This window comes from Bufo gargarizans, chromosome 4 (assembly GCF_014858855.1).
Source record: "Bufo gargarizans isolate SCDJY-AF-19 chromosome 4, ASM1485885v1, whole genome shotgun sequence".
NCBI lineage: Eukaryota > Metazoa > Chordata > Amphibia > Anura > Bufonidae > Bufo > Bufo gargarizans.
Window position 1 is genome coordinate 193,397,901 of NC_058083.1, and position 23,742 is coordinate 193,421,642.

The 23,742-nt window shown below is 46.7% G+C and overlaps 1 protein-coding gene across 12 annotated transcripts in view; it reads right to left on the minus strand.

The window, feature by feature from the left end:
- OPA1 (OPA1 mitochondrial dynamin like GTPase) overlaps window positions 1–23,742 on the minus strand; it is a 143,449-nt gene that overhangs the window by 94,915 nt on the left and 24,792 nt on the right. For 2 of the 12 annotated variants that reach the window (XM_044288760.1, XM_044288757.1), the window contains exons 4-9: window positions 22,795–22,902; window positions 21,558–21,611; window positions 18,615–18,722; window positions 15,520–15,627; window positions 14,302–14,355; window positions 1,843–1,916 (exon numbers count right to left, since the gene is read on the minus strand). In XM_044288760.1, coding sequence (XP_044144695.1) covers window positions 1,843–1,916; window positions 14,302–14,355; window positions 15,520–15,627; window positions 18,615–18,722; window positions 21,558–21,611; window positions 22,795–22,902 — 506 coding nt within the window. The remainder of the gene's footprint in view (window positions 1–1,842; window positions 1,917–14,301; window positions 14,356–15,519; window positions 15,628–18,614; window positions 18,723–21,557; window positions 21,612–22,794; window positions 22,903–23,742) is intronic. The other 10 variants (XM_044288763.1, XM_044288759.1, XM_044288768.1 and 7 more) reach the window with 7 other exon arrangements.

A 23,742-nucleotide genomic window follows, 5' to 3' on the forward strand; every position in this document is an offset into this window, starting at 1 on the left:
GACGCTGTCCTCGTCCTGCGGAAGCGAGGGGGCCCTTATAAGGATATCGTCCAGATAGGGCAGTAAAGGAATGCCCCTGGTACGAAGAAGCGCCATGATCGGTGCCAGGATCTTGGTAAAGACCCGAGGGGCGGTTGCTAACCCGAAAGGGAAGGCGACAAACTGATAGGCAACAGCACAGGAAAAACGACCAGAGAGGAGCAGGGGAGCAGCCACACAGAGTGAGGAGCTTGGCAGCAGACGGAGGAAGGAGCGCTAGGCTCCGCCCCCAAGACGCGTCATAGGAGCGCGAAAAGAGCGAGCGCTCCACTCAGGAAAAAGAAAAAATGGCCCCCAGCACCGCTCGGAGTAGCGGGGGTTAATGTAAAGCATGGCACCCTCAGCAGGGGTGTCGGAGGGCCTAAATAAACCGGAGGTTGTGCGCTTTGATTTGTAGAAAAAAAGGGGGCGGCGCCGTGAACAGACATGCCGCCAGATAAAAGGTTAGAAGGAACATGGAGCGTCTACAGTAGAGACGCCTGTCCTGATGAGTGCCTCCATAAAACTGCGCCCCAGACAGATGGAATCACACCCAGTTCCCCATTCACCCAGGCGGCCCATAGGTCGTAGTGCAGAGGAGGGGAGGGAGGGGGGAGGCAGAGAGGATTGCAGTATACTTATCTGCTCCTGAAGTCTTCTCCCTCTGTCCTGTACCAGCAGGGCTCACCTCTTCATACATCTGACTCACCTGAGTTCAGTGCTCTGGATGGAGGGCAGCAGCAGGTGACCCAGGGGCTGGTGGGATGCCGGAGCTGACAGGTCGAGCCCGGATCCACTTGCCTTCTTGGGGGAAAATGGAGGCAGCGTCCAAAGAAGGCGGCGGGCACTCCATGGGGGACCAGGAAGGCGCCATGCCGACCCGAGTCCCCATCTAGAAAAAAAAATAACAAAAAGGTGTGTCATCCTCCTTCACCAGACACTACGCAAAGACTGGGTTCCTCCTGGTGAAGTCGGGGGGGTATAGCCCGAGGAGAAGCTCTTTTGTATTTGCATAGTGTCCCTCCTACTAATACCACTAAGCTATACCCATGGTCTGTGTCCCCCAATGGAAAAAATAAATCTAATTTTTAGATACAAACTACACTATAATGAATGCAAAGTGTTAGATATTTTCTGCATGCACTGACATCCAACAGGAATTGTTCAGGAGCACAAACGTGTTATATTATAACATAGGAAGACGATCTCCTTTTAAGCTACTTTTACACTAGCTTTAATATTTTCTGGTATTCAGATCCGTCAATGCATTCCGTTCCATTCTCATACCGGAGAGCAAACCACAGTGTGCTGGTGGTTTGCTTTCCGTCCTGGGATGCGGAGCAAAACCCACAATGTAAGTCAATGGGGACGGATCAGTTTTCTCTGACAATCCGAAAACGGATCCGTCCCCCATTGACTTTCAATGGAGTTCATGACGGATCCGTCCTGGCTATGTTACAGATCATACAACCGGATTCATTCATAACGGATGCAGATGATTGTATTATCAGTAACTGATCCAGCAAAAACGCTGGTGTGAAAGTAGCCTTAGTGGGCTTGGGGGTCTTTGAAAGATTGTAAACTCCCTGCTGGGCATTTTGTGCCTATTTGCATATGGTACAAACTTAATTTTCTTGCAATCAGTAAGGAACATAAAGATACCAAAGGTTTGATGTCTGAGTGCACATTAGTTAGCTAGACAAAATTCCCTTTAATCAGAATCTCCAAAGTATTTAAAAAGAAAAATCTACCATGAAAGCACATGAACAAGCGTAACACGGGGCAGCAGGCAACGCATTACACAACTGTGACATTGCTTCTCACCTTCTTGTATTGCTTGTCAGAGCTTTCAAAACTCTGGTCGTCAGTAGCTTTGAAAGCGGTCTCACCTCCAGGGCCTGGTAGAAAGAGACCACCACAAAAGTTAGTTATTCACAACTGAATTTAGAGTAACAAAACTTTTAATGAAGTTTTTTTTTTATGTCCCAAATGCCCTAATAATAGGTTTTCTAATATATTTTAGTTATGGATTTTGCATTTTGACTAGAGATATTAATTGCTAAAGTGCAGATTTCCCTGTGAGCTTTAAATTCACTATTCCCCACAATGCTGACTCCTCAGCAGTGTATGGACTCTACACTTTATGAATAGGACCGCAGAGAATGAAGTACGGGCAGGAGAACACATTGCTGCTCCAGTCTGTGCCCTCCGAGGTTTACTAAATGCTGGCATAGCACATGGGTACCCTGTAACAATGTGCTATGCCGGGGATTAGCGGAGCGGGCTTCTGCCTGTGCCTGCTTCGCTAAGCTAAAAGCTGACATGCAGGACTCTTAGCTTAGCGAAGGAGGCACAGGTAGGAACCCGCTCCGCTTAGCCAAACCTGGCATAGCAATGTGTGCGCGCCTGTCCGTACTCCGCTCTCTACAGCCCCATTCATAAAGTGTAGCGTCCATAGACTGAAGTCAGCGATGTGGAGAATAGTGAATTTAAAGTGCGGAAGAAAGCCGGAATTAGACTTACCGGTAATTCATTTTCCACGAATCCACCATGACGGCCCAGAGAGATTGACCCCTGACCTCTGTAGGGGCAGGAACAGAGATAGGTTTAAAAGGACCCCTCCCACCACCATTCACCAGTGAGTTCCAGATTATAGTGCTACAATCACCAGTTTACAAGTGAGACAACTCAAAGTGTTGTGTTTTTTTTTTTTTTTTTGGTATTACCTCATACCAAGGTTTTTTTTTTTTTTTTTTATTAGGGCGGGATATCATGCCGTCATGGTGGATTCGTGGAAAATGAATTACCGGTAAGTCTAATTCCGGCTTTCCACTTCACCACCATGACGGCCCAGAGAGACATAACAGATTATATATGAACTAGGGTGGGGCAACGGCCTGAAGGACCTTGCGACCAAATGCGAGGTCGGAGGACCTGGATAAGTCGAGCCTATAATGTTTAATGAAGGTATTAACATTAGACCAGGTAGCAGCCTGGCATATTTGATTTAAGGAAGCTCCTGCCCTTTCAGCGAAGGAGGCAGATACCGCTCTTGTGGAGTGAGCCCGAATGACCTCTGGACAACTGATGCCCTCGATCTTGTAGCAGTCTGTAATAGTCTGTCTTACCCAACGGGCAATGGTAGATCTGGAAGCTGTCTTCCCTTTATTCTTACCACCGAAGAGCACTAATAAGTTGTCCACCTTCCTCAGGTCCTTAGTGACCTCTAGGTATTTTAGTACTGCTTGTCTGACGTCTAGCGTATGGAAACGTTCCTCACCAGAATTTTTAGGATCTACACAGAAGGAGGGCAGAATGATCTCCTGGTTCCTATGGAAGTCTGTTACTACCTTTGGCAAAAATGTAGGGTCTAGCCTCAAGGTGATACGGTCCTCCTGTACCCTGAGATATGGTTGTCTTATTGACAATGCCTGGATCTCACTCAGTCTTTTTGCTGATGTTATGGCTATAAGAAAAGCCACCTTATGAGAAAGATTCTTCAGGGAACTTGCGTCCATCGGTTCATAGGGTGGACCTGTGAGTCCTCTAAGGACGATGTTTAAGTCCCAGGTAGGCATCCTCGATCTGAGGGACGGTCTTAGTCTGGCTGCAGACCTTAGGAATCTTTGGATCCATCTATGGCTGGCCAATTCGGAATCGAAGTAGGCGCTAAGTGCTGAGACCTGGACTCTCAGGGTAGAAGGACTTAACCCTAACTCTAGTCCCTTCTGAAGGAAATCCAGAATCCTCTGTATATTTGGTCTGGTTTGATCTGGGGCTTCGTCGCCCGACCAGGTGCAGAATCTTTTCCAGATCTTGAAATAAATGGAGTTAGTCACCTTCTTTCTGCTGGCCTTTAAGGTAGATATAACACCTTCAGAGAGACCTCTCTGCCTTAGGAGGTTGGACTCAGGATCCAGGCCGAGAGGCTGAAGATTTCCGGATGGGGATGGAGAACCGGCCCTTGGATCAGGATATCCTTTCTCCTTGGGAGAATAAATGCTTCCTGTGGAGAGAGTTTGGTTAGGATCGAGAACCAGCTCCTCTTGGGCCAGTACGGGGTGACCAGGATTACTCTGGCTCTGTCCCTGATGATCTTCTGGAGAACCCTTGGGATTAATGGGAACGGAGGGAAGGCATATGCAAGGACCCAGTCCCAGTGCAGGGAGAAGGCGTCGATCGCTAGGGGCCCGTCCCTTGGGTTTAGGGAGCAAAAGGTTGATACCTTTGCGTTTGTCCTTGTGGCGAATAGGTCTATTACTGGAAGACCCCATCTCTGGACAATCAAACTGAAGATCTCGGCGTTTAAGGCCCATTCTCCCTGGTCTATGGTAGTCCTGCTGAGGAAGTCTGCTGCACAGTTTAGGCTTCCTTTTAAATGAACTGCCGATATTGATTTTACGTTTTTTTCCCCCCAGAGGAAGATTTTCCTGGATAGACATTCCAGCTTCTGAGATCGTGTGCCCCCCTGATGCTTGAGGTAGGACACGGTCGTTATATTGTCTGAATAGACCTTTATATGTTGGTTTTGTAGTTTTGGAGCAGCTGTTCGTATTGTCTCCCAAACTGCCCTGAGCTCCCTGTAGTTGGAGGACTGGGCTGCAATCCTTGGAGGCCAGTCTCCCTGGTACAGATCTGAGTAAATTTTTGCGCCCCATCCTTTTAGGCTGGCATCGGTCTGAATATGCACTGCTGGGGTCTTGAACCAGACCATGCCCTTTTCTAAATTTCTTGTGTGAAGCCACCACCGGACTGAAGACTTTACGTGGCCCGGGATCAGGATCTTTTTGTCCGAGGTCAGATTTTTGTCCCATTTCCTTAAAAGCCAGGACTGAAGGGCTCTGTAATGGGCTTGGCACCATGGGACTGCTACAATGCAGGCTGTCATCTGACCTAAAAGGCTCATCGTTTCTCTGAACGAGAAGGAGCGACGTCTCAGGAAGGCTCTGATTGATGACTGTAGGTTCTGAATTCTTTCTGCCGGAAGGAATGTTGTTTGTTTCTCTGAATCCAGCAAAACCCCTAGGAATTTTACCCTGGTATTCGGAACTAGGGAGGACTTCTTTAGGTTTATCACCCAACCTAAATATGTCAGAAGGGAGCAGAAGATTTCTCGATCTGCTATAGACTGACCTACCGTGTTTGAAATAAGTAGAAAGTCGTCTAGATAAGGGACCACCGTCACCCCCTGAGGTCTCAGGGAGGCGACCATCTCTACCACCAGTTTCGTGAAAATCCTTGGGGCTGAGGCCAGCCCGAAGGGGAGAGCCACGAACTGGAAGTGGTGAACAGACCCCTCGTGATCCCTTACTGCAAAGCGCAGGAACCTCTGAGACTGGGAGTGAATGGGAACATGATAATATGCGTCCTTCAGGTCGATTGTACAGAGGGACGCATCCTTTTGGATTAAGGGGATGGTAGAATTTAAAGATTCCATCTTGAACCTTTTGTAGATCACGAATTTGTTTAGCCTCTTTAGATTTATGATCATGCGGAAGGCGCCCCCCGGCTTTTTTACCAAGAATAGGCTGGAGTAGAACCCCCGCCCCCGTTGAAGTTCGGGAACTGGAATTACTACTCCTAGGTCCAGAAGATTTTGGACCTCCTTCCAGATCTGGCTGTACTGAAAAGGAGAAGGGTGGTGAGAAATCAGAAATACGTTCGGAGGGGGGGAAGATAGTTCTATTTTGTATCCAAACTTGACCAGATTTTGCACCCAGAGGCTCGGAGAAGTCTGTTGCCACTGGGCAAAATGCAGGGATAGTCTTCCCCCTATCCTGGCGTCACAGTTTCTCACCGCCCTTGTTTTGGGGATTAAGCAAGAACCCTCTACCTCTCCCCCCTTTGGGGTAACTCCAACGTCCGGTTTTTCCTTTACCACGAAAGGAACTGCTTTGGGTATTTTGACCACGAAAGGAAGGTTTCTTTTTAGGGATCCTATCCTCAGGGAAACCCCTCTTTTTATCCGTAGCCTTTTCAAGGATCGTGTCCAGTACAGGGCCGAACACGTATTCGCCCGAGAAGGCTATGGAACACAATTTCATCTTGGAAGGGATGTCTCCCGACCAAGATTTCATCCAAAGCGCCCTCCGGGCTGCGTTGGACAGGGCTGCATCCTTTGCCGAAAATCTAATTGTCTCTGCAGAGGCGTCCGCAAGAAAACCTGTAGCAGATTTTAGCAAGGGAATGGAATCTAATATCTGTTCCCTAGGCGTTTTGCTGCTTAGATGATCCTCTAATTCATTCAGCCATAGGTACATAGACCTAGCGACTGAAGTAGCGGCTATGTTCGTCTTAACACTAAACATAGCCGCCTCCCAGGACCTTTTTAATAAGCTGTCGGCCTTTCTTTCCATCGTGTCCTTTAGCTGACAGGAATCCTCAAATGGAAGTGAGGTTCTCTTGTTGACCTTGGCCACCTGTACATCGATTCTAGGGACTTCGTCAAAAATCTTTGAGTCTGAAGGGTCAAATGCAAGGCGATTTCTAAATTCTTTGGATATACCCAGCTTCTTTTCAGGATGGGCCCATTCATCCATCACCATCTCCTTAATATTTTCGTTTATAGGGAATACTCTGGAGCGTTTGACCCTCAATCCCCCAAACATCTCCTGCTGAACTGTATGGGGTTGCTGAACATCTTCTACCCCCATGGTATCCCTGACCGCCTTTAGAAGGTCGCTCATCTCACTGGGAGTGAAGAAAAATTTTCTGGAGTCCTCAACGATCTCGCCCTCAGATAGGTGATCGTCCTCCTCTTTTTTAGAGGATGATGCATCCTCCTCTAAATCCTCGGAGTCAGAGGGGATGTCTGCCCCCCTGGGTCTTTTCGGCGGGCGGATCTCCCTGGTATCCTCACGGAGGGAGGCCAAAGAAGATTTAACCTCCTCCTGGATCATGGATCTGAACTCCTGCATGATTGAGGGCTGTTCATCTCTCACTATCTTAGTGATGCAATCCTTGCACAGTTTTTTTGTGTAATCCTCAGGAAGCCTGACGGTACACTGGATGCATCTGGCGGTCTTCTTAACTTTTTTTAAAGTAAGTTTGGCCTAGCGAGAGAGAGAGAAGCAGCCCATTTAATTTATGTCAATCTGGTATAGGAGCAAAATTAAATGCAGTATACCAGTAGACACCACCAGGGGGAGGAGACAGTGGTTTCTCTCTAAGGCACAACCTCCCCCTGTAGCCAACTAATAAGCCGCCGTGCCCAGGTGGGCTACTCACGCTAGGGCGCTCTGGAGCGGTCTGCTCCCTCTGCTGTGTCTCCTTCTCCTGGTCCGACATCTCTGGTAGGAGAGCGATGCAGATAGCGCAGCGGAGCTGTTAGCGTCCTTTTTATGAAAAACCATCTACTTCCGGGTTCCGGCCTGCGGCCCGGAAGTGACGTCAGACGCGCGCGACGGCCGCGAGCGTCTTTCCGGTCGGCTACCTCCGAGAGGTAGGCGACCCGCGGCATTCTCAGGGGCAGGCTTCCCTCACAAGGGAGCGTGACCCCGGCGTCCCCTGTCAGCTTGAGAACGAGTCCGCCGGAGAGCAGGGGACGCATCCCTGGGTGAAAAGGAGCCACAAGGGAGGCAAGAGCACCACCGATGCGGTCACCCAGGTACAGGAAAATAATAAACGAGGTCCACTTCACCTCCCTGGAAGCCAGAGAGGACTTTACTCTGTCCTGGCCACTATAGGGGCAGGAACACACTGGTGAATGGTGGTGGGAGGGGTCCTTTTAAACCTATCTCTGTTCCTGCCCCTACAGAGGTCAGGGGTCAATCTCTCTGGGCCGTCATGGTGGTGAAGTGGAAATAAGGGCTTTATGGGGGAATAGCTCTAGTAAAAATGCAAAATCCATAACTAAAATAAATTAGAAAATTATTATTAGGGCATTCGGGACATTTAAAAAAAATAATAAAAAAAATCTGTAAAAGTTTAGTTACTCTTTAAAAAAAAATAGCTATGTCAGGTGCGGATCCCCCAAGTTCCCTCAAACCTTCATTGATATCTACTGATGCAGTTTTGGAAGCTAAAATCAAGAGTGGATCATAAAAGGAGAGAAAGTATAAGGCTAGGTCTACATGACGACATTTGTGATGTGACAATTTGTATAATGATAGTCTATGGTGTCGCACTGATACATGCGAGATGGATTTTTCTGCAACTGTCGCGTCGCAGTATGTCGCATTGCGAAACCACAGACTACCGTTATAAAAATTGTTGCGCGACATTGGTGCGACAAATGTTGCAGTGTAGTTGTGTCCTGTCGTCGTGTAGACCTAGCCTAAAGGACAGGTACAACTTCTCTTTCTTAATTCACTCCTGGTTTTGGCTTCCAAAACTTCACTCCGGGAAACACCTTCCATGCAAGAAAGTTATTTCCCGGCCTGAACTTTGCTCCTGTGACAGGACCTCACGGCTTTATAATAATGTATAATGCTGTGTGTTGCTGTCTGACATTGACTGTAATGAATCATACTGACGGCATTATGTTAGTACAATTCATTACAGTCGATGGCGGACAGGGATACACAGCATTATACATTATTAAAAACTCTGGGAGGTCCTGTCACAGGAGCAGAGTTCAAGCCGGGAAAAAATCCTCCTGCACGGAGTGTTTCCCAGAGTGAACGCATTGGTCCAAAACTCACCTGAGGATTTGGCCACAGGTAGCGACTAAAAACTGAGCTGGAATGTGGCTTCGCTGCAAATCAATTCAGTTTTGAGATAATTTTTAACGTTCTCACGGTTTTAGCAGAAACAAATTTACTAAAAAAGCGACACTGCTTTGCAGTAAAGCCTCATGTCAGAGGAGTTTTTGGCCTGACATTAGGTGTGGCATTACCCTAACGAGTCGATGCTAAGTGGATGGAGTGACTACCTCATTAGAGAGCATCTGTCCCCAAAATGCTCGGCATCTGCGGTCACTTATTGCAGCATGACATATGTTTTGCACTGTCATTTCCACTACTTTCTTACATTCAGTATTTAAAAGGATAACTGTCACACTTAGACCCCAATTTCAATTTTCATATATGTAGTTACTAATAACATGATATTCCAGAATCAGTTACTATTAGACTGACTTACCCCATATTTAATAGGATTCAGCCCTTAGCAACCAGTATGCATAAGGCCTCATGCACACGGATGGTTTTTTTTGCGGTCCGCAAAACGGGGTTCCGTTGGTCCGTGACCGTTTTTTCGTCCGTGGGTCTTCCTTGATTTTTGGAGGATCCACGGACATGAAAAAAAATAAAAGTCGTTTTGGTGTCCGCCTGGCCGTGCGGAGCCAAACTGATCCGTCCTGAATTACAATGCAAGTAAATGGGGACGGATCCGTTTGACGTTGACACAATATGGTGCAATTGCAAACGGATCCGTCCCCATTGACTTTCAATGTAAAGTCTGGAGTCCCTTTTATACCATCGGATCTGAGTTTTCTCCAATCCGATGGTATATTTTAACTTGAAGCGTCCCCATCACTATGGGAACGCCTCTATGCTAGAATATGCTGTCGGATATGAGTTACATCGTGAAAACTCATATCCGACAGTATATTCTAACACAGAGGCGTTCCCATGGTGATGGGGACGCTTCTAGTATTATACTACAAACTGTGTAGATGACTGCCCCCTGCTGCCTGGCAGCCCTGATCTCTTACAGGGGGACGTGATCAGCACAATTAACCCCTCAGGTGCCGCACCTAAAGGGGTTAATTGTGCCCATCATAGCCCCCTGTAAGAGATCAGGGCTGCCAGGCAGCAGGGGGCAGACCCCCCTCCCTCCCCAGTTTAAATATCATTGGTGGCCAGTGCGGCCCCCCCTCCCTCCCTCTATTGTAATAAGAACAATGGTGGCCAGTGTGCGGCCTCCCCTCTCTCCCGCCCCCCCCCCCCGATCATTGGTGGCAGCGGAGTTCCCATCGGAGTCGCAGTTTATTCGCTGGGGCTCCGATCGGTAACCATGGCAACCAGGACGCTACTGCAGTCCTGGTTGCCATGGTTACTTAGCAATAGTAGAAGCATCATACTTACCTGCTGGCTGTTGCGATGTCTGTGTCCGGCTGGGAGCTCCTCCTACTGGTTAGTGACAGGTCTGTGCGGCGCATTGCTAAATGAACTGTCACTTACCAGTAAGAGAAGCTCCCGGCCGGACACAGACATCGCAGCAGCCAGCAGGTAAGTATGATGCTTCTATTGCTAAGTAACCATGGCAACCAGGACCGCACACTGGCCACTATTGTTCTTATTACTATAGAGGGAGGGAGGGGAGGCCGCACACTGGCCACCATTGTTCTTATTACAATAGAGGGAGGGAGGGGGGCCGAGGGGGGAGTGGGGCACACTGTGCCACCAATGTTATTAATACAATAGAGTGAGGGTGGTGGGGCCGCACTGGCCACCAATGATATTCAAACTGGGGAGGGAGAGGGTCTTGCCCCTGCTGCCTGGCAGCCCCGGATCTCTTACAGGGGGCTATGATACGCACAATTAACCCCTTCAGGTGCAGCACGAAGTGAAAACTCAGCTCTGAAAAAGCTTTTATGCAGACGGATCTTCGGATCCGTCTGTATGAAAGTAACCTACGGCCACGGATCACGGACACGGATGCCAATCTTGTGTGCATCCGTGTTCTTTCACGGACCCATTGACTTGAATGGGTCCGTAAACCGTTGTCCGTCAAAAAAATAGGACAGGTCATATTTTTTTGACGGACAGGATACACGGATCACGGTCTCGGCTGCAAAACGGTGCATTTTCTGATTTTTCCACGGACCCATTGAAAGTCAATGGGTCCGCGGAAAAAAATACTAAAAAACGGCACAACGGCCACGGATGCACACAACGGTCGTGTGCATGAGGCCTAAAACTGCAATTTCACTATTCAGTTAAGATGGCCGCCACTGCCCTCACCCTGAGGCTAATCCCGCCTGCCCTCACTAGCCAGTAACAATAGCCCCCGAAAGGTGTCAGTAACCAGAGCCCTCCCCCCTAAAGGGTTAATCTCCTGCAGCAGAAAGGGGTCCTCTTACCACATGTTGCTTTCATTTATACACTGAGTAGATGGCAGATCTCCCTTCCCTGGTCTGCGCTGCTTCAACACTGCATTCTCCAGCTCTGCTGAGTGAGGGAGCATCTGCCAAGCGCAGGGACAGGGGGAAGTGCACACAGCCCAGCACTGTTATCAGCTGCTGGGGAGGACCTGGCTTTAATCATTTACCTACAGTCCCTGGCTGTCAGTAATGTGACCCTGCACGCTGATAGACGGACCATGCCTAGCAACCCTATTTTAAGCAGAGGTAAAAGTAGGCAGTACAGGGAACAAAACTGTGGAATTAAGGGGTAATTGAATACACAGTGAAAAGTTGAAATAGGGCCACCAAAGAGATATTAATCACCACAATCCAATACTCAAAAAAAAAAATATAATAATAATATGACAGTTATACTTTAACATCCAGGAGTGGAGTGTACACAAAGAAGAGGATAAGATTTGAAAAGGTTTGTGCCCTTTCTGTGCTTTGGACTGACTCCTGGCTTTGGCTTATAAATACTGATGCCAATTACTGGCCAAAAACAGACTGTGTGAAAGTGGCCTTAAAGGGCATCTGTCAGCAGATTTGTTCATATAAAACTGGCTGACCTGTTCCATGTGCGCTTGGCAGCTAAAGACATCTGTGTTGGTCTCATGTTCATATGTGCCCATATTGCTGAGAAAAACTAGATTTTAATATATACAAATGAGCCTCTAGGAGCAACCGGTTGCCGTCAGACCTACAGGCTCTGCTCTCTCTGCAACTGCTGCACCCTCTGCACTTTCATTGACAGGGCAAGATAATGAAAACCTCATTACGGCTGGCCCTGTGAATAAAAAGCAAGAGGGCGCAGCAGTTGCAGAGAGAGCAGAGCCTCTAGGCGTAATAGCAACCCCCCTGTTGCTCTTAGAGGCTCTTTTGCATATATTAAAACATAGTTTTTCTCAGCAATCTGGGCAAATATGAACATGAGACCAACACAGATGCCTTAAGCTGCTAAGAGCACATAACATAGGTCAGACAGTTTCATAGGTACAAGTCTGTGGACAGACTTGATCATAAAAGTTTCTGTCATAGTGCAGGGTGCCATTAGCTACTATGGCCATTTCCACCTGGTATTCATGGAGGGAATATTGACCAGCCTTCGGTATGTCCAGGACATACTAGAACCAGTCCTACTGCCTCTTATGACTCAGAAGTAGCGTTCCAACAAGATACCACCAGCCCACACGCTGCAAGTTACACAAGATGCTCGGGTATCCAGCAGCTCCCCTGGCCAACCTGATCCAGATCTCTCCCTCATGAAAAACGTCTAGTACTGGATCTCCCATGCACAGCAGCTAACACCATCACCCAGTATTAATGTGACCTTGCTTCAAGAAATACCCTGCTCTGGAAGCCAAAATAAAGGTTGCCCCACCTTGGTTGTGTGATCATTGACCAAGCTCCGCTAGCAGTGTATACTTTGTCAATCTCAGGTCAATCACATTAGAGGGGTTTTCTGAAATGTTAATACTGATGACCTATCCTCTGGATCTCGACCGCCGATCAGCTGTTCGAGAAGGTAGTGGTACTTCCAGTAGTGCGGCAGTCTTCTCACTGCTTTTCCTAGGGCAGTGCCGACAAGTTCATTGATCACGTGGCCTAGGCACAGCTCAGCCCCATAGAAGTAAACGGGGCCAAGCTGTGATACCAAGCACAGCCACTATACAACGTAGGGCACTGTGTTTGGTAAGCACAGAGAAGCGCCAGTTCCTTCTCAAACTTCTGATCAGCGGGGGTCCCAGGTGTGGGACCCCCCATCGTTCAGATACTGATGACCTATCCTGAGAATAGGTCATCAGTATAAACATTTCAGAAAACCCTATTAAGTTTTCCCCAAGACTGACCATTCCCATGACAAAATACAGTAAATACATTGATAGTAACTCAAAAAAGGGTGACAGGTGCTCTTTAACAAAGAAATGTCATGTCAACAGAAAAGCAGGCTTCCTTTCCAGGAGTAGCCAGAGACTTCCATCTCAGTTATGCACGGTGAAAAGTCAGACCTTCAGTTATGTTTTCTAATGTAGGAAAACCTGTGAAAACCTGAGATGGTCATTTATTAGTTTGGACTTGTAAAGTGGGAAAACTGGAGGCTCCCTCTGACAAACTACCTAGGACTTCACTACCTCCCCAGAAGACCACCCCGTTAGGGCTCATGCACACAACCGTGGTTTGGGTCAGCATCCCAGCTGCATTTTTTGTGTGTCAGATGCGGACCCATGCACTTCAATGGTGCCGCAAATGATGCGGACACCACACTGTGACCCTGTAAAAAAGGGAAAAGAAAAATAGAACATGTCCTATTCTTGCCCATATCACGGGCAAGGATAGGACTGCTCTATTGGGGGCCGGACATTGTGTTCTGCAAAATGCAGAATGAACACAGCCGGCATCCGTTTTTTTGAGGACAACAAAACTAACATGGTTGTGCGGATGAGCCCTTTTTCAAAAGGGATCTATGACAGATTTTCAGTTCCATCATATAATATACCGTAATGAGTCCATTCCAATGGAATGCAAAGACATTTTACTTCTGTTAGGCTCCGTTCACACATGCATCCCCTTCTATTGTGGATTCATATTTGGTGGGAAAAAACAACTCTGCTTGAAGCAGTTTCCCAGTTAAAATAAAGGACACCTCGGCAGAGCAAAAAAAAAAAACCTGCTGCTATAACGGGTTCCGCTGTCGACGTACAACAGATCCACGAGAACATTGTGACTTCTGCTATAAATGAAAACCAAAATGCAAATGTGAACAGAAGCTATAATCCTCTGTACTGTATCTATATATTTGCACAGTGACATAACCTCATGTGTCATTATTTCACTATGCAGACAGCATCACGCATCACACCTACTAATAACGTAGGTCCCCAATGTTTGGGGGTCCAGCTGTAATGACCCCAGCTCCTGCAGGGCACACCCTACATATCAATGTCTGCTAATTTCCTCCTGAATGTCTGTGCGGCAAATTTAGGAGGCACTCGCAGAATCGCTCTCTGGATGTTCATGTGGAAGCACGGACAAGTATAAGCGATGGTCTTTGCTTTTAGCGTTTGCATTTTGAACTAAGGTCTCGGACATCATCTTAATCATTAAATTTGCCTTCATCAATAAAACCCCTCTATCTGCCCAGCTGCCCACCCTCCCATACTATCCTGCAGCACCGAGTACACGTTTGCATTGGCAACACAGAGGGCATTACACACCTAACAACAGAAGCAGATCAGAAGGTCCTATGACTTCACTAACCAAATTGTGACCTGTGAAAAATCAGCAAAAAGATGAAAACAATAACGTGAGGCATGAAAGCATGTTAGCAAGACCTGGAAAGGAATCCTGACTCCTGCAATTCTCATGATTAATGACAAGTACACAAATAAAGGGTCAGACACGTTAGGCACAGTACACGAAATACTAGACAATCAAAACGTCATGAAACCCAACATCATATGAGGACTTTGCAAACACAGGGAAAAGCCGACCTCCCCTTAAACACATGAACAGTATACAAAGCTCCAAACATGTCGTTCAGACATATAATTATGAGAAAGGTATCTTTCCTCTAGATATCCTGTAAAGAGTGGTGCAAGATCGGATTTTAAAAAAAAAGCAAAAAAAAAAAAAAAAAAGCTATTTTTTCGTTACTCACAACGTCCGAGAGCTGATAACGGGATATCTCGAACCAAGAGGAAAAGTAAGGAAAAGCACATCTGTACCAGTGCGTAAAGTCTAGCTATTTCTAATGCATGCCATATAAATGCTGGCTTAGGTCGGTCAGACATGTATGGCTCCTTCCATTAAGATGGGGTAACGGGGTGTCTCATCTGAGACATGGGTGGCATATCGCAAGTATGCCCTCCACTCATTTCTATGGGAAGTCCCATAGAAATTTTCATTTCAGTCTAATAGTAGAGTTCTATTTAAAGGCCTAACAACTGGTGAATGACAAAAACCTATCAGGAAATGTGATTTTTGCACCATATTTATATATTAGCCATTCAACATATTAAAAACTGACTGAGGCAGTGACCCCAAGGGAAGTGAATGGTCAAGCAGTTGATCGGTGGGGGTTAGGGAGGCCAGGTGTCTTTGTGAGAAGTCGACATTTGCCTCCCGTGCACCAGTGTTCACCACCATGACAGTGGCTGTCATGCATGAGGGAAAGCCAAGACCTCTCGCAGAGGATTTCCTTCTGTTCATGTCATATGTTCCAGACTTCTGGCATACATTATTGATGCATACAACCAACGTACTTGTAGGTCTTTCAGGAGGTGGCCACGTTATATATAATAATGTGTTTTATAAAAGAATACAGTCATTATTGATGCATGACCCCAATTGTGTTTTCTAGGAAACATTCAAATTCGATACAAAACAGAGTTCCTGCAGGACACGCCATAGACATGCTTCCACACCGCGCCCACCTGATGACAGCCATTCCTTTAGCAAGCTAAAGCTTTCTCCTAGCTTCTCATAGTCCGGCAAAAGCTTTGCCAGCTGCTCAGAATCCGGAAGAGCTTTACTCAGCTTATCTGCAAATGAGAAGAAAGTGATTAAAATGCCCCCCGAAAAAGTGTCCCCTCTCAGTAAATATGGAGGACGCAGCAACATTTCTTGGGTCATGTTCCTCCAGCAGAAACAACCCAACGTGCATTTGCTGTGGAATTTGGGGCAGAAATCCGAGACTCTGTCACCGAGTTGAATTTATAACTCCAATAAATGGGACTAATCCATATTTGTATATATCACACTGAGCAGCTTACCAAATCTGTAAAATGGGTTAGCCTTAGGCCATCGATCTGAAGACCTCCTCTCTGTCGAGAACAGATTTTAGTTCCATCACATACTATGTATACTGGTCATTTTCTATCAGAAGACCACCTATCTAGAAGCCATTTTTAAATGCACTTTTGGGTGGGTTTTAGGGTACGGCCACATACAGTGAACAGATTTTCTGCAGCATTAATAGTAAAATCATATACGGTACATATGAGTGGAGCATCGGAGCATTTCCTTGCAGCGCAAAGCTGTGTTTATTTTGTGCCGGTGACATATCGACATCATTATGCTAAGCAGAAACTTCCGCCCAGCGACATACCAGGCTTCACATCACTATGCTGAGCGGAGATTTCCACCCAGCACTGAGCCCGGTAACATACCAGGCTTCACATCACTATGCTGAGCAGAGATTTCCTCCCAGCACTGAGCCCGGTAACATACCAGGCTTCACATCACTATGCTGAGCAGAGATTTCCGCCCAGCACTAAGCCCGGTGACATACCAGGCTTCACATCACTATGCTGAGCGGAGATTTCCTCCCAGCACTGAGCCCGGTGACATACCAGGCTTCACATCACTATGCTGAGCGGAGATTTCCTCCCAGCACTGAGCCTGGTGACATACCAGGCTTCACATCACTATGCTGAGCGGAGATTTCCTCCCAGCACTGAGCCCGGTGACATACCAGGCTTCACATCACTATGCTGAGCGGAGATTTCCTCCCAGCACTGAGCCCAGTGACATACCAGGCTTCACATCACTATGCTGAGCGGAGATTTCCTCCCAGCACTGAGCCCAGTGACATACCAGGCTTCACATCACTATGCTGAGCGGAGATTTCCGCCCAGCACTGAGCCAGGTGACATACCAGGCTTCACATCACTATGCTGAGCGGAGATTTCCGCCCAGCACTGAGCCAGGTAATGTCACCAACACAGATTTGTGTTCTCTAGCGCTGCCGGGGGCTACTTTGAATAGCACCTGCCTCCAAAACAGCCTATGGCAGCACTGTGATACCAAGCACAGCCACTATACAACGTAGGGCACTGTGTTTGGTAAGCACAGAGAAGCGCCTGTTCCATCTCAAACTTCTGATCAGCGGGGGTCCCAGGTGTGAGACCCCCCACCGTTCAGATACTGATGACCTATCCTGAGAATAGGTCATCAGTATAAACATTTCAGAAAACCCTATTACGTTTTCCCCACGACTGACCATTCCCATGACAAAATACAGTAAATACATTGATAGTAACTCAAAAAAGGGTGACAGGTGCTCTTTAACAAAGAAATGTCATGTCAACAGAAAAGCAGGCTTCCTTTCCAGGAGTAGCCAGAGACTTCCATCTCAGTTATGCACGGTGAAAAGTCAGACCTTCAGTTATGTTTTCTAATGTAGGAAAACCTGTGAAAACCTGAGATGGTCATTTATTAGTTTGGACTTGTAAAGTGGGAAAACTGGAGGCTCCCTCTGACAAACTACCTAGGACTTCACTACCTCCCCAGAAGACCACCCCGTTAGGGCTCATGCACACAACCGTGGTTTGGGTCTGCATCCCAGCTGCATTTTTTGTGTGTCAGATGCGGACCCATGCACTTCAAAGGTGCCGCAAAAGATGCGGACACAACACTGTGACCCTGTAAAAAATAAAAATAGAACATGTCCTATTCTTGCCCATATCACGGGCAAGGATAGGACTGCTCTATTGGGGGCCGGACGTTGTGTTCTGCAAAATGAACACAGCCGGCATCCGTGTTTTGCGGACAACAAAACTAACATGGTTGTGCGGATGAGCCCTTATTCAGAAGGGATCTCCTATGACAGATTTTCAGTTCCATCATATAATATAATGAGTTCATTCCAATGTCATGCAAAGACATTTTACTTCTGTTAGGCTCAGTTCACACATGCATCCCCTTCTATTGTGGATTCATATTTGGTGGGAAAAAAAACACTCTGCTTGAAGCAGTTTCCCTGTTAAAATGAAGGACACCTCGGCAGAGCAAAAAAGAAAAAACTGCTGCTATAACGGGTTCCGCTGTCGACGTACAACAGATCCACGAGAACATTGTGACTTCTGCTATAAATGAAAACCAAAATGCAAATGTGAACAGAAGCTATAATCCTCTGTACTGTATCTATATATTTGCACAGTAACATAACCTCATGTGTCATTATATCACTATGCAGACAGCATCACACCTACTAATTACGTAGGTCCCCAATGTTTGGGGGTCCAGCTGTAATGACCCCAGCTCCTGCAGGGCACACCCTACATATCAATGTCTGCTTATTTCCTCCTGAATGTCTGTGCGGCAATTTTAGGAGGCACTGACTGAGGCAGTGACCTCAAGGGAAGTGAATGGTCAAGCAGTTGATCGGTGGGGGTTAGGGAGGCCAGGTGTCTTTGTGAGAAGTCGACATTTACCTCCCGTGCACCAGTGTTCACCACCATGACAGTGGCTGTCATGCATGAGGGAAAGCAAAGACCTCTCGCAGAGGATTTCCTTCTGTTCATGTCATATGTTCCAGACTCCTGGCATACATTATTGATGCATACAACCAACGTACTTGTAGGTCTTTCAGGAGGTGGCCACGTTATATATAATAATGTGTTTTATAAAAGAATACAGTCATTATTGATGCATGACCCCAATTGTGTTTTCTAGGAAACATTCAAATTCGATACAAAACAGAGTTCCTGCAGGACACGCCATAGACATGCTTCCACACCGCGCCCACCTGATGACAGCCATTCCTTTAGCAAGCTAAAGCTTTCTCCCAGCTTCTCATAGTCCGGCAAAAGCTTTGCCAGCTGCTCAGAATCCGGAAGAGCTTTACTCAGCTTATCTGCAAATGAGAAGAAAGTGATTAAAATGCCCCCCGAAAAAGTGTCCCCTCTCAGTAAATATGGAGGACGCAGCAACATTTCTTGGGTCATGTTCCTCCAGCAGAAACAACCCAACGTGCATTTGCTGTGGAATTTGGGGCAGAAATCCGAGACACTGTCACCGAGTTGAATCTATAACTCCAATAAATGGGACTAATCCATATTTGTATATATCACACTGAGCAGCTTACCAAATCTGTAAAATGGGTTAGCCTTAGGCCATCGATCTGAAGACCTCCTCTCTGTCGAGAACAGATTTCAGTTCCATCACATACTATGTATACTGGTAATTTTTTATGAGAAGACCACCTATCTAGAAGCCATTTTTAAATGCACTTTTGGGTGGGTTTTAGGGTACGGCCACATACAGTGAACGGATTTTCTGCAGCATTAATAGTAAAATCATATACATATGAGTGGAGCATCGGAGCATTTCCTTGCAGCGCAAAGCTGTGTTTATTTTGTGCCGGTGACGTATCATCATTATGCTAAGCAGAAACTTCCACCCGGTGACATACCAGGCTTCACATCACTATGCTGAGCGGAGATTTCCTCCCAGCACTGAGCCAGGTGACATACCAGGCTTCACATCACTATGCTGAGCGGAGATTTCCGCTCAGCACTGAGCCTGGTGACATACCAGGCTTCACATCACTATGCTGAGTGGAGATTTCCTCCCAGCACTTAGCCCGGTGACATACCAGGCTTCACATCACTATGCTGAGTGGAGATTTCAGCCCAGCACTAAGCCCGGTAACATACCAGGCTTCACATCACTATGCTGAGCGGAGATTTCCGCCCAGCACTGAGCCCGGTGACATACCAGGCTTCACATCACTATGCTGAGCAGAGATTTCCTCCCAGCACTTAGCCCGGTGACATACCAGGCTTCACATCACTATGCTGAGCGGAGATTTCCGCCCAGCACTGAGCCCGGTGACATACCAGGCTTCACATCACTATGCTGAGCGGAGATTTCCGCTCAGCACTGAGCCCGGTGACATACCAGGCTTCACATCACTATGCTGAGCAGAGATTTCCTCCCAGCACTGAGCCCAGTGACATACTAGGCTTCACATCACTATGCTGAGCGGAGATTTCCGCCCAGCACTGAGCCAGGTAATGTCACCAACACAGATTTGTGTTCTCTAGCGCTGCCGGGGGCTACTTTGAATAGCACCTGCCTAAAAAACAGCCTATGGCAGCACTGTGATACCAAGCACAGCCACTATACAACGTAGGGCACTGTGTTTGGTAAGCACAGAGAAGCGCCTGTTCCTTCTCAAACTTCTGATCAGCGGGGGTCCCAGGTGTGGGACCCCCCACCGTTCAGATACTGATGACCTATCCTGAGAATAGGTCATCAGTATAAACATTTCAGAAAACCCTATTACGTTTTCCCCACGACTGACCATTCCCATGACAAAATACAGTAAATACATTGATAGTAACTCAAAAAAGGGTGACAGGTGCTCTTTAACAAAGAAATGTCATGTCAACAGAAAAGCAGGCTTCCTTTCCAGGAGTAGCCAGAGACTTCCATCTCAGTTATGCACGGTGAAAAGTCAGACCTTCAGTTATGTTTTCTAATGTAGGAAAACCTGTGAAAACCTGAGATGGTCATTTATTAGTTTGGACTTGTAAAGTGGGAAAACTGGAGGCTCCCTCTGACAAACTACCTAGGACTTCACTACCTCCCCAGAAGACCACCCCGTTAGGGCTCATGCACACAACCGTGGTTTGGGTCTGCATCCCAGCTGCATTTTTTGTGTGTCAGATGCGGACCCATGCACTTCAAAGGTGCCACAAAAGATGCGGACACCACACTGTGACCCTGTAAAAAAGGGAAAAGAAAAATAGAACATGTCCTATTCTTGCCCATATCACGGGCAAGGATAGGACTGCTCTATTGGGGGCCGGACGTTGTGTTCTGCAAAATGCAGAATGAACACAGCCGGCATCCGTGTTTTGCGGACAACAAAACTAACATGGTTGTGCGGATGAGCCCTTATTCAGAAGGGATCTCCTATGACAGATTTTCAGTTCCATCATATAATACAATGAGTCCATTCCAATGGAATGCAAAGACATTTTACTTCTGTTAGGCTCCGTTCACACATGCATCCCCTTCTATTGTGGATTCATATTTGGTGGGAAAAAACAACTCTGCTTGAAGCACAGTTTCCCTGTTAAAATGAAGGACACCTCGGCAGAGCAAAAAAAAAAACTGCTGCTATAACGGGTTCCGCTGTCGACGTACAACAGATCCACGAGAACATTGTGACTTCTGCTATAAATGAAAACCAAAATGCAAATGTGAACAGAAGCTATAATCCTCTGTACTGTATCTATATATTTGCACAGTAACATAACCTCATGTGTCATTATTTCACTATGCAGACAGCATCACGCATCACACCTACTAATTACGTAGGTCCCCAATGTTTGGGGTCCAGCTGTAATGACCCCAGCTCCTGCAGGGCACACCCTACATATCAATGTCTGCTTATTTCCTCCTGAATGTCTGTGCGGCAATTTTAAGAGGCACATACAGAATTTACAGAAGTCACTTGCACAATCGCTCTCTGGATGTTCATGTGGAAGCACGGACAAGTATAAGCGATGGTCTTTGCTTTTAGCGTTTGCATTTTGAACTAAGGTCTCGGACATCATCTTAATCATTAAATTTGCCTTCATCAATAAAACCCCTCTATCTGCCCAGCTGCCCACCCTCCCATACTATCCTGCAGCACCGAGTACGCGTTTGCATTGGCAACACAGAGGGCATTACACACCTAACAACAGAAGCAGATCAGAAGGTCCTATGACTTCACTAACCAAATTGTGACCTGTGAAAAATCAGCAAAAAGATGAAAACAATAACGTGAGGCATGAAAGCATGTTAGCAAGACCTGGAAAGGAATCCTGACTCCTGCAATTCTCATGATTAATGACAAGTACACAAATAAAGGGTCAGACACGTTAGGCACAGTACACTAAATACTAGACAATCAAAACGTCATGAAACCCAACATCATATGAGGACTTTGCAAACACAGGGAAAAGCCGACCTCCCCTTAAACCAACAGACACATGAACAGTATACAAAGCTCCAAACATGTCGTCAGACAATTATGAGAAAGGTATCTTTCCTCTAGATCAGTGTTTCCCAACCAGTGTGCCTCCAGCTGTTGCAAAACTACAACTCCCAGCATGCCCGGACAGCCTTTGACTGTGTGGGTATGCTGGGAGTTGTAGTTTTGCAACAGCTGGGGGCACACTGGTTGGGAAACACTGCTCTAGATATCCTGTAAAGAGTGGTGCAAGATCGGATTTAAAAAAAAAGCAAAAAAAAAAAAAAAAAAAAAGCTATTTTTTCGTTACTCACAACGTCCGAGAGCGGATAACGGGATATCTCGAACGAAGAGGAAAAGTAGGGAAAAGCACATCTGTACCAGTGCGTAAAGTCTAGCTATTTCTAATGCATGCCATATAAATGCTAGCTTAGGTCGGTCAGACATGTATGGCTACTTCCATTCAGATGGGGTAACGGGACGTCTCATCTGAGACATGGGTGGCATATCGCAAGTATGCCCTCCCTTCATTTCTATGGGAAGTCCCATAGAAATTTTCATTTAAATAAAACTCTACTATTAGATTGAAAGGCCTAACAACTGGTGAATGACAAAAACCTATCAGGAAATGTGATTTTTGCACGATATTTATATATTAGCAAATGGTCAAGCAGTTGATCGATGGGGGTTAGGGAGGCCAGGTGTCTTTGTGAGAAGTCGACATTTGCCTCCCGTGCACCAGTGTTCACCGCCATGACGGTGGCTGTCATGCATGAGGGAAAGCCAAGACCTCTCGCAGAGGATTTCCTTCTGTTCATGTCATATGTTCCAGACTCCTGGCATACAATGACATTATTGATGCATGACCCCAATTGTGTTTTCTAGGAAACATTCAAATTCGATACAAAACAGAGTTCCTGCAGGACACGCCATAGACATGCTTCCACACCGCGCCCACCTGATGACAGCCATTCCTTTAGCAAGCTAAAGCTTTCTCCTAGCTTCTCAAAGTCCGGCAAAAGCTTCGCCAGCTGCTCAGAATCCGGAAGAGCTTTACTCAGCTTATCTGCAAATGAGAAGAAAGTGGTTAAAATGCCCCCCGAAAAAGTGTCCCCTCTCAATAAATATGGAGGACGCAGCAACATTTCTTGGGTCATGTTCCTCCAGCAGAAACAACCCAACGTGCATTTGCTGTGGAATTTGGGGAAGAAATCCGAGACACTGTCACCTAGTTGAATCTATAACTCCAATAAATGGGACTAATCCATATTTGCATATATCACACGGAGTAGCTTACCAAATCTGTAAAATGGGTTAGCCTTAGGCCATCGATCTGAAGACCTCCTCTCAGTCGAGAACAGATTTTAGTTCCATCACATACTATGTATACTGGTCATCCTCTATGAGAAGACCACCTATCTAGAAGCCATTTTTGAATGCACTTTTGGGTGGGTTTTAGGGTACGGCCACATACAGTGAACGGATTTTCTGCAGCATTAATAGTAAAATCATATACATATGAGTGGAGCATCGGAGCATTTCCTTGCAGCGCAAAGCTGTGTTTTTTTTTGTGCCGGTGACGTATCAACATCATTATGCTAAGCAGAAACTTCCACCCGGTGACATACCAGGCTTCACATCACTATGCTGAGCGGAGATTTCCGCCCAGCACTGAGCTCGGTGACATACCAGGCTTCACATCACTATGCTGAGCGGAGATTTCCGCCCAGCACTGAGCTCGGTGACATACCAGGCTTCACATCACTATGCTGAGCGGAGATTTCCACCCAGCACTGAGCCCAGTGACATACCAGGCTTCACATCCCTATGCTGAGCAGAGATTTCCGCCCAGAACTGAGCCCGGTGACATACCAGGCTTCATATCACTATGCTGAGCGGAGATTTC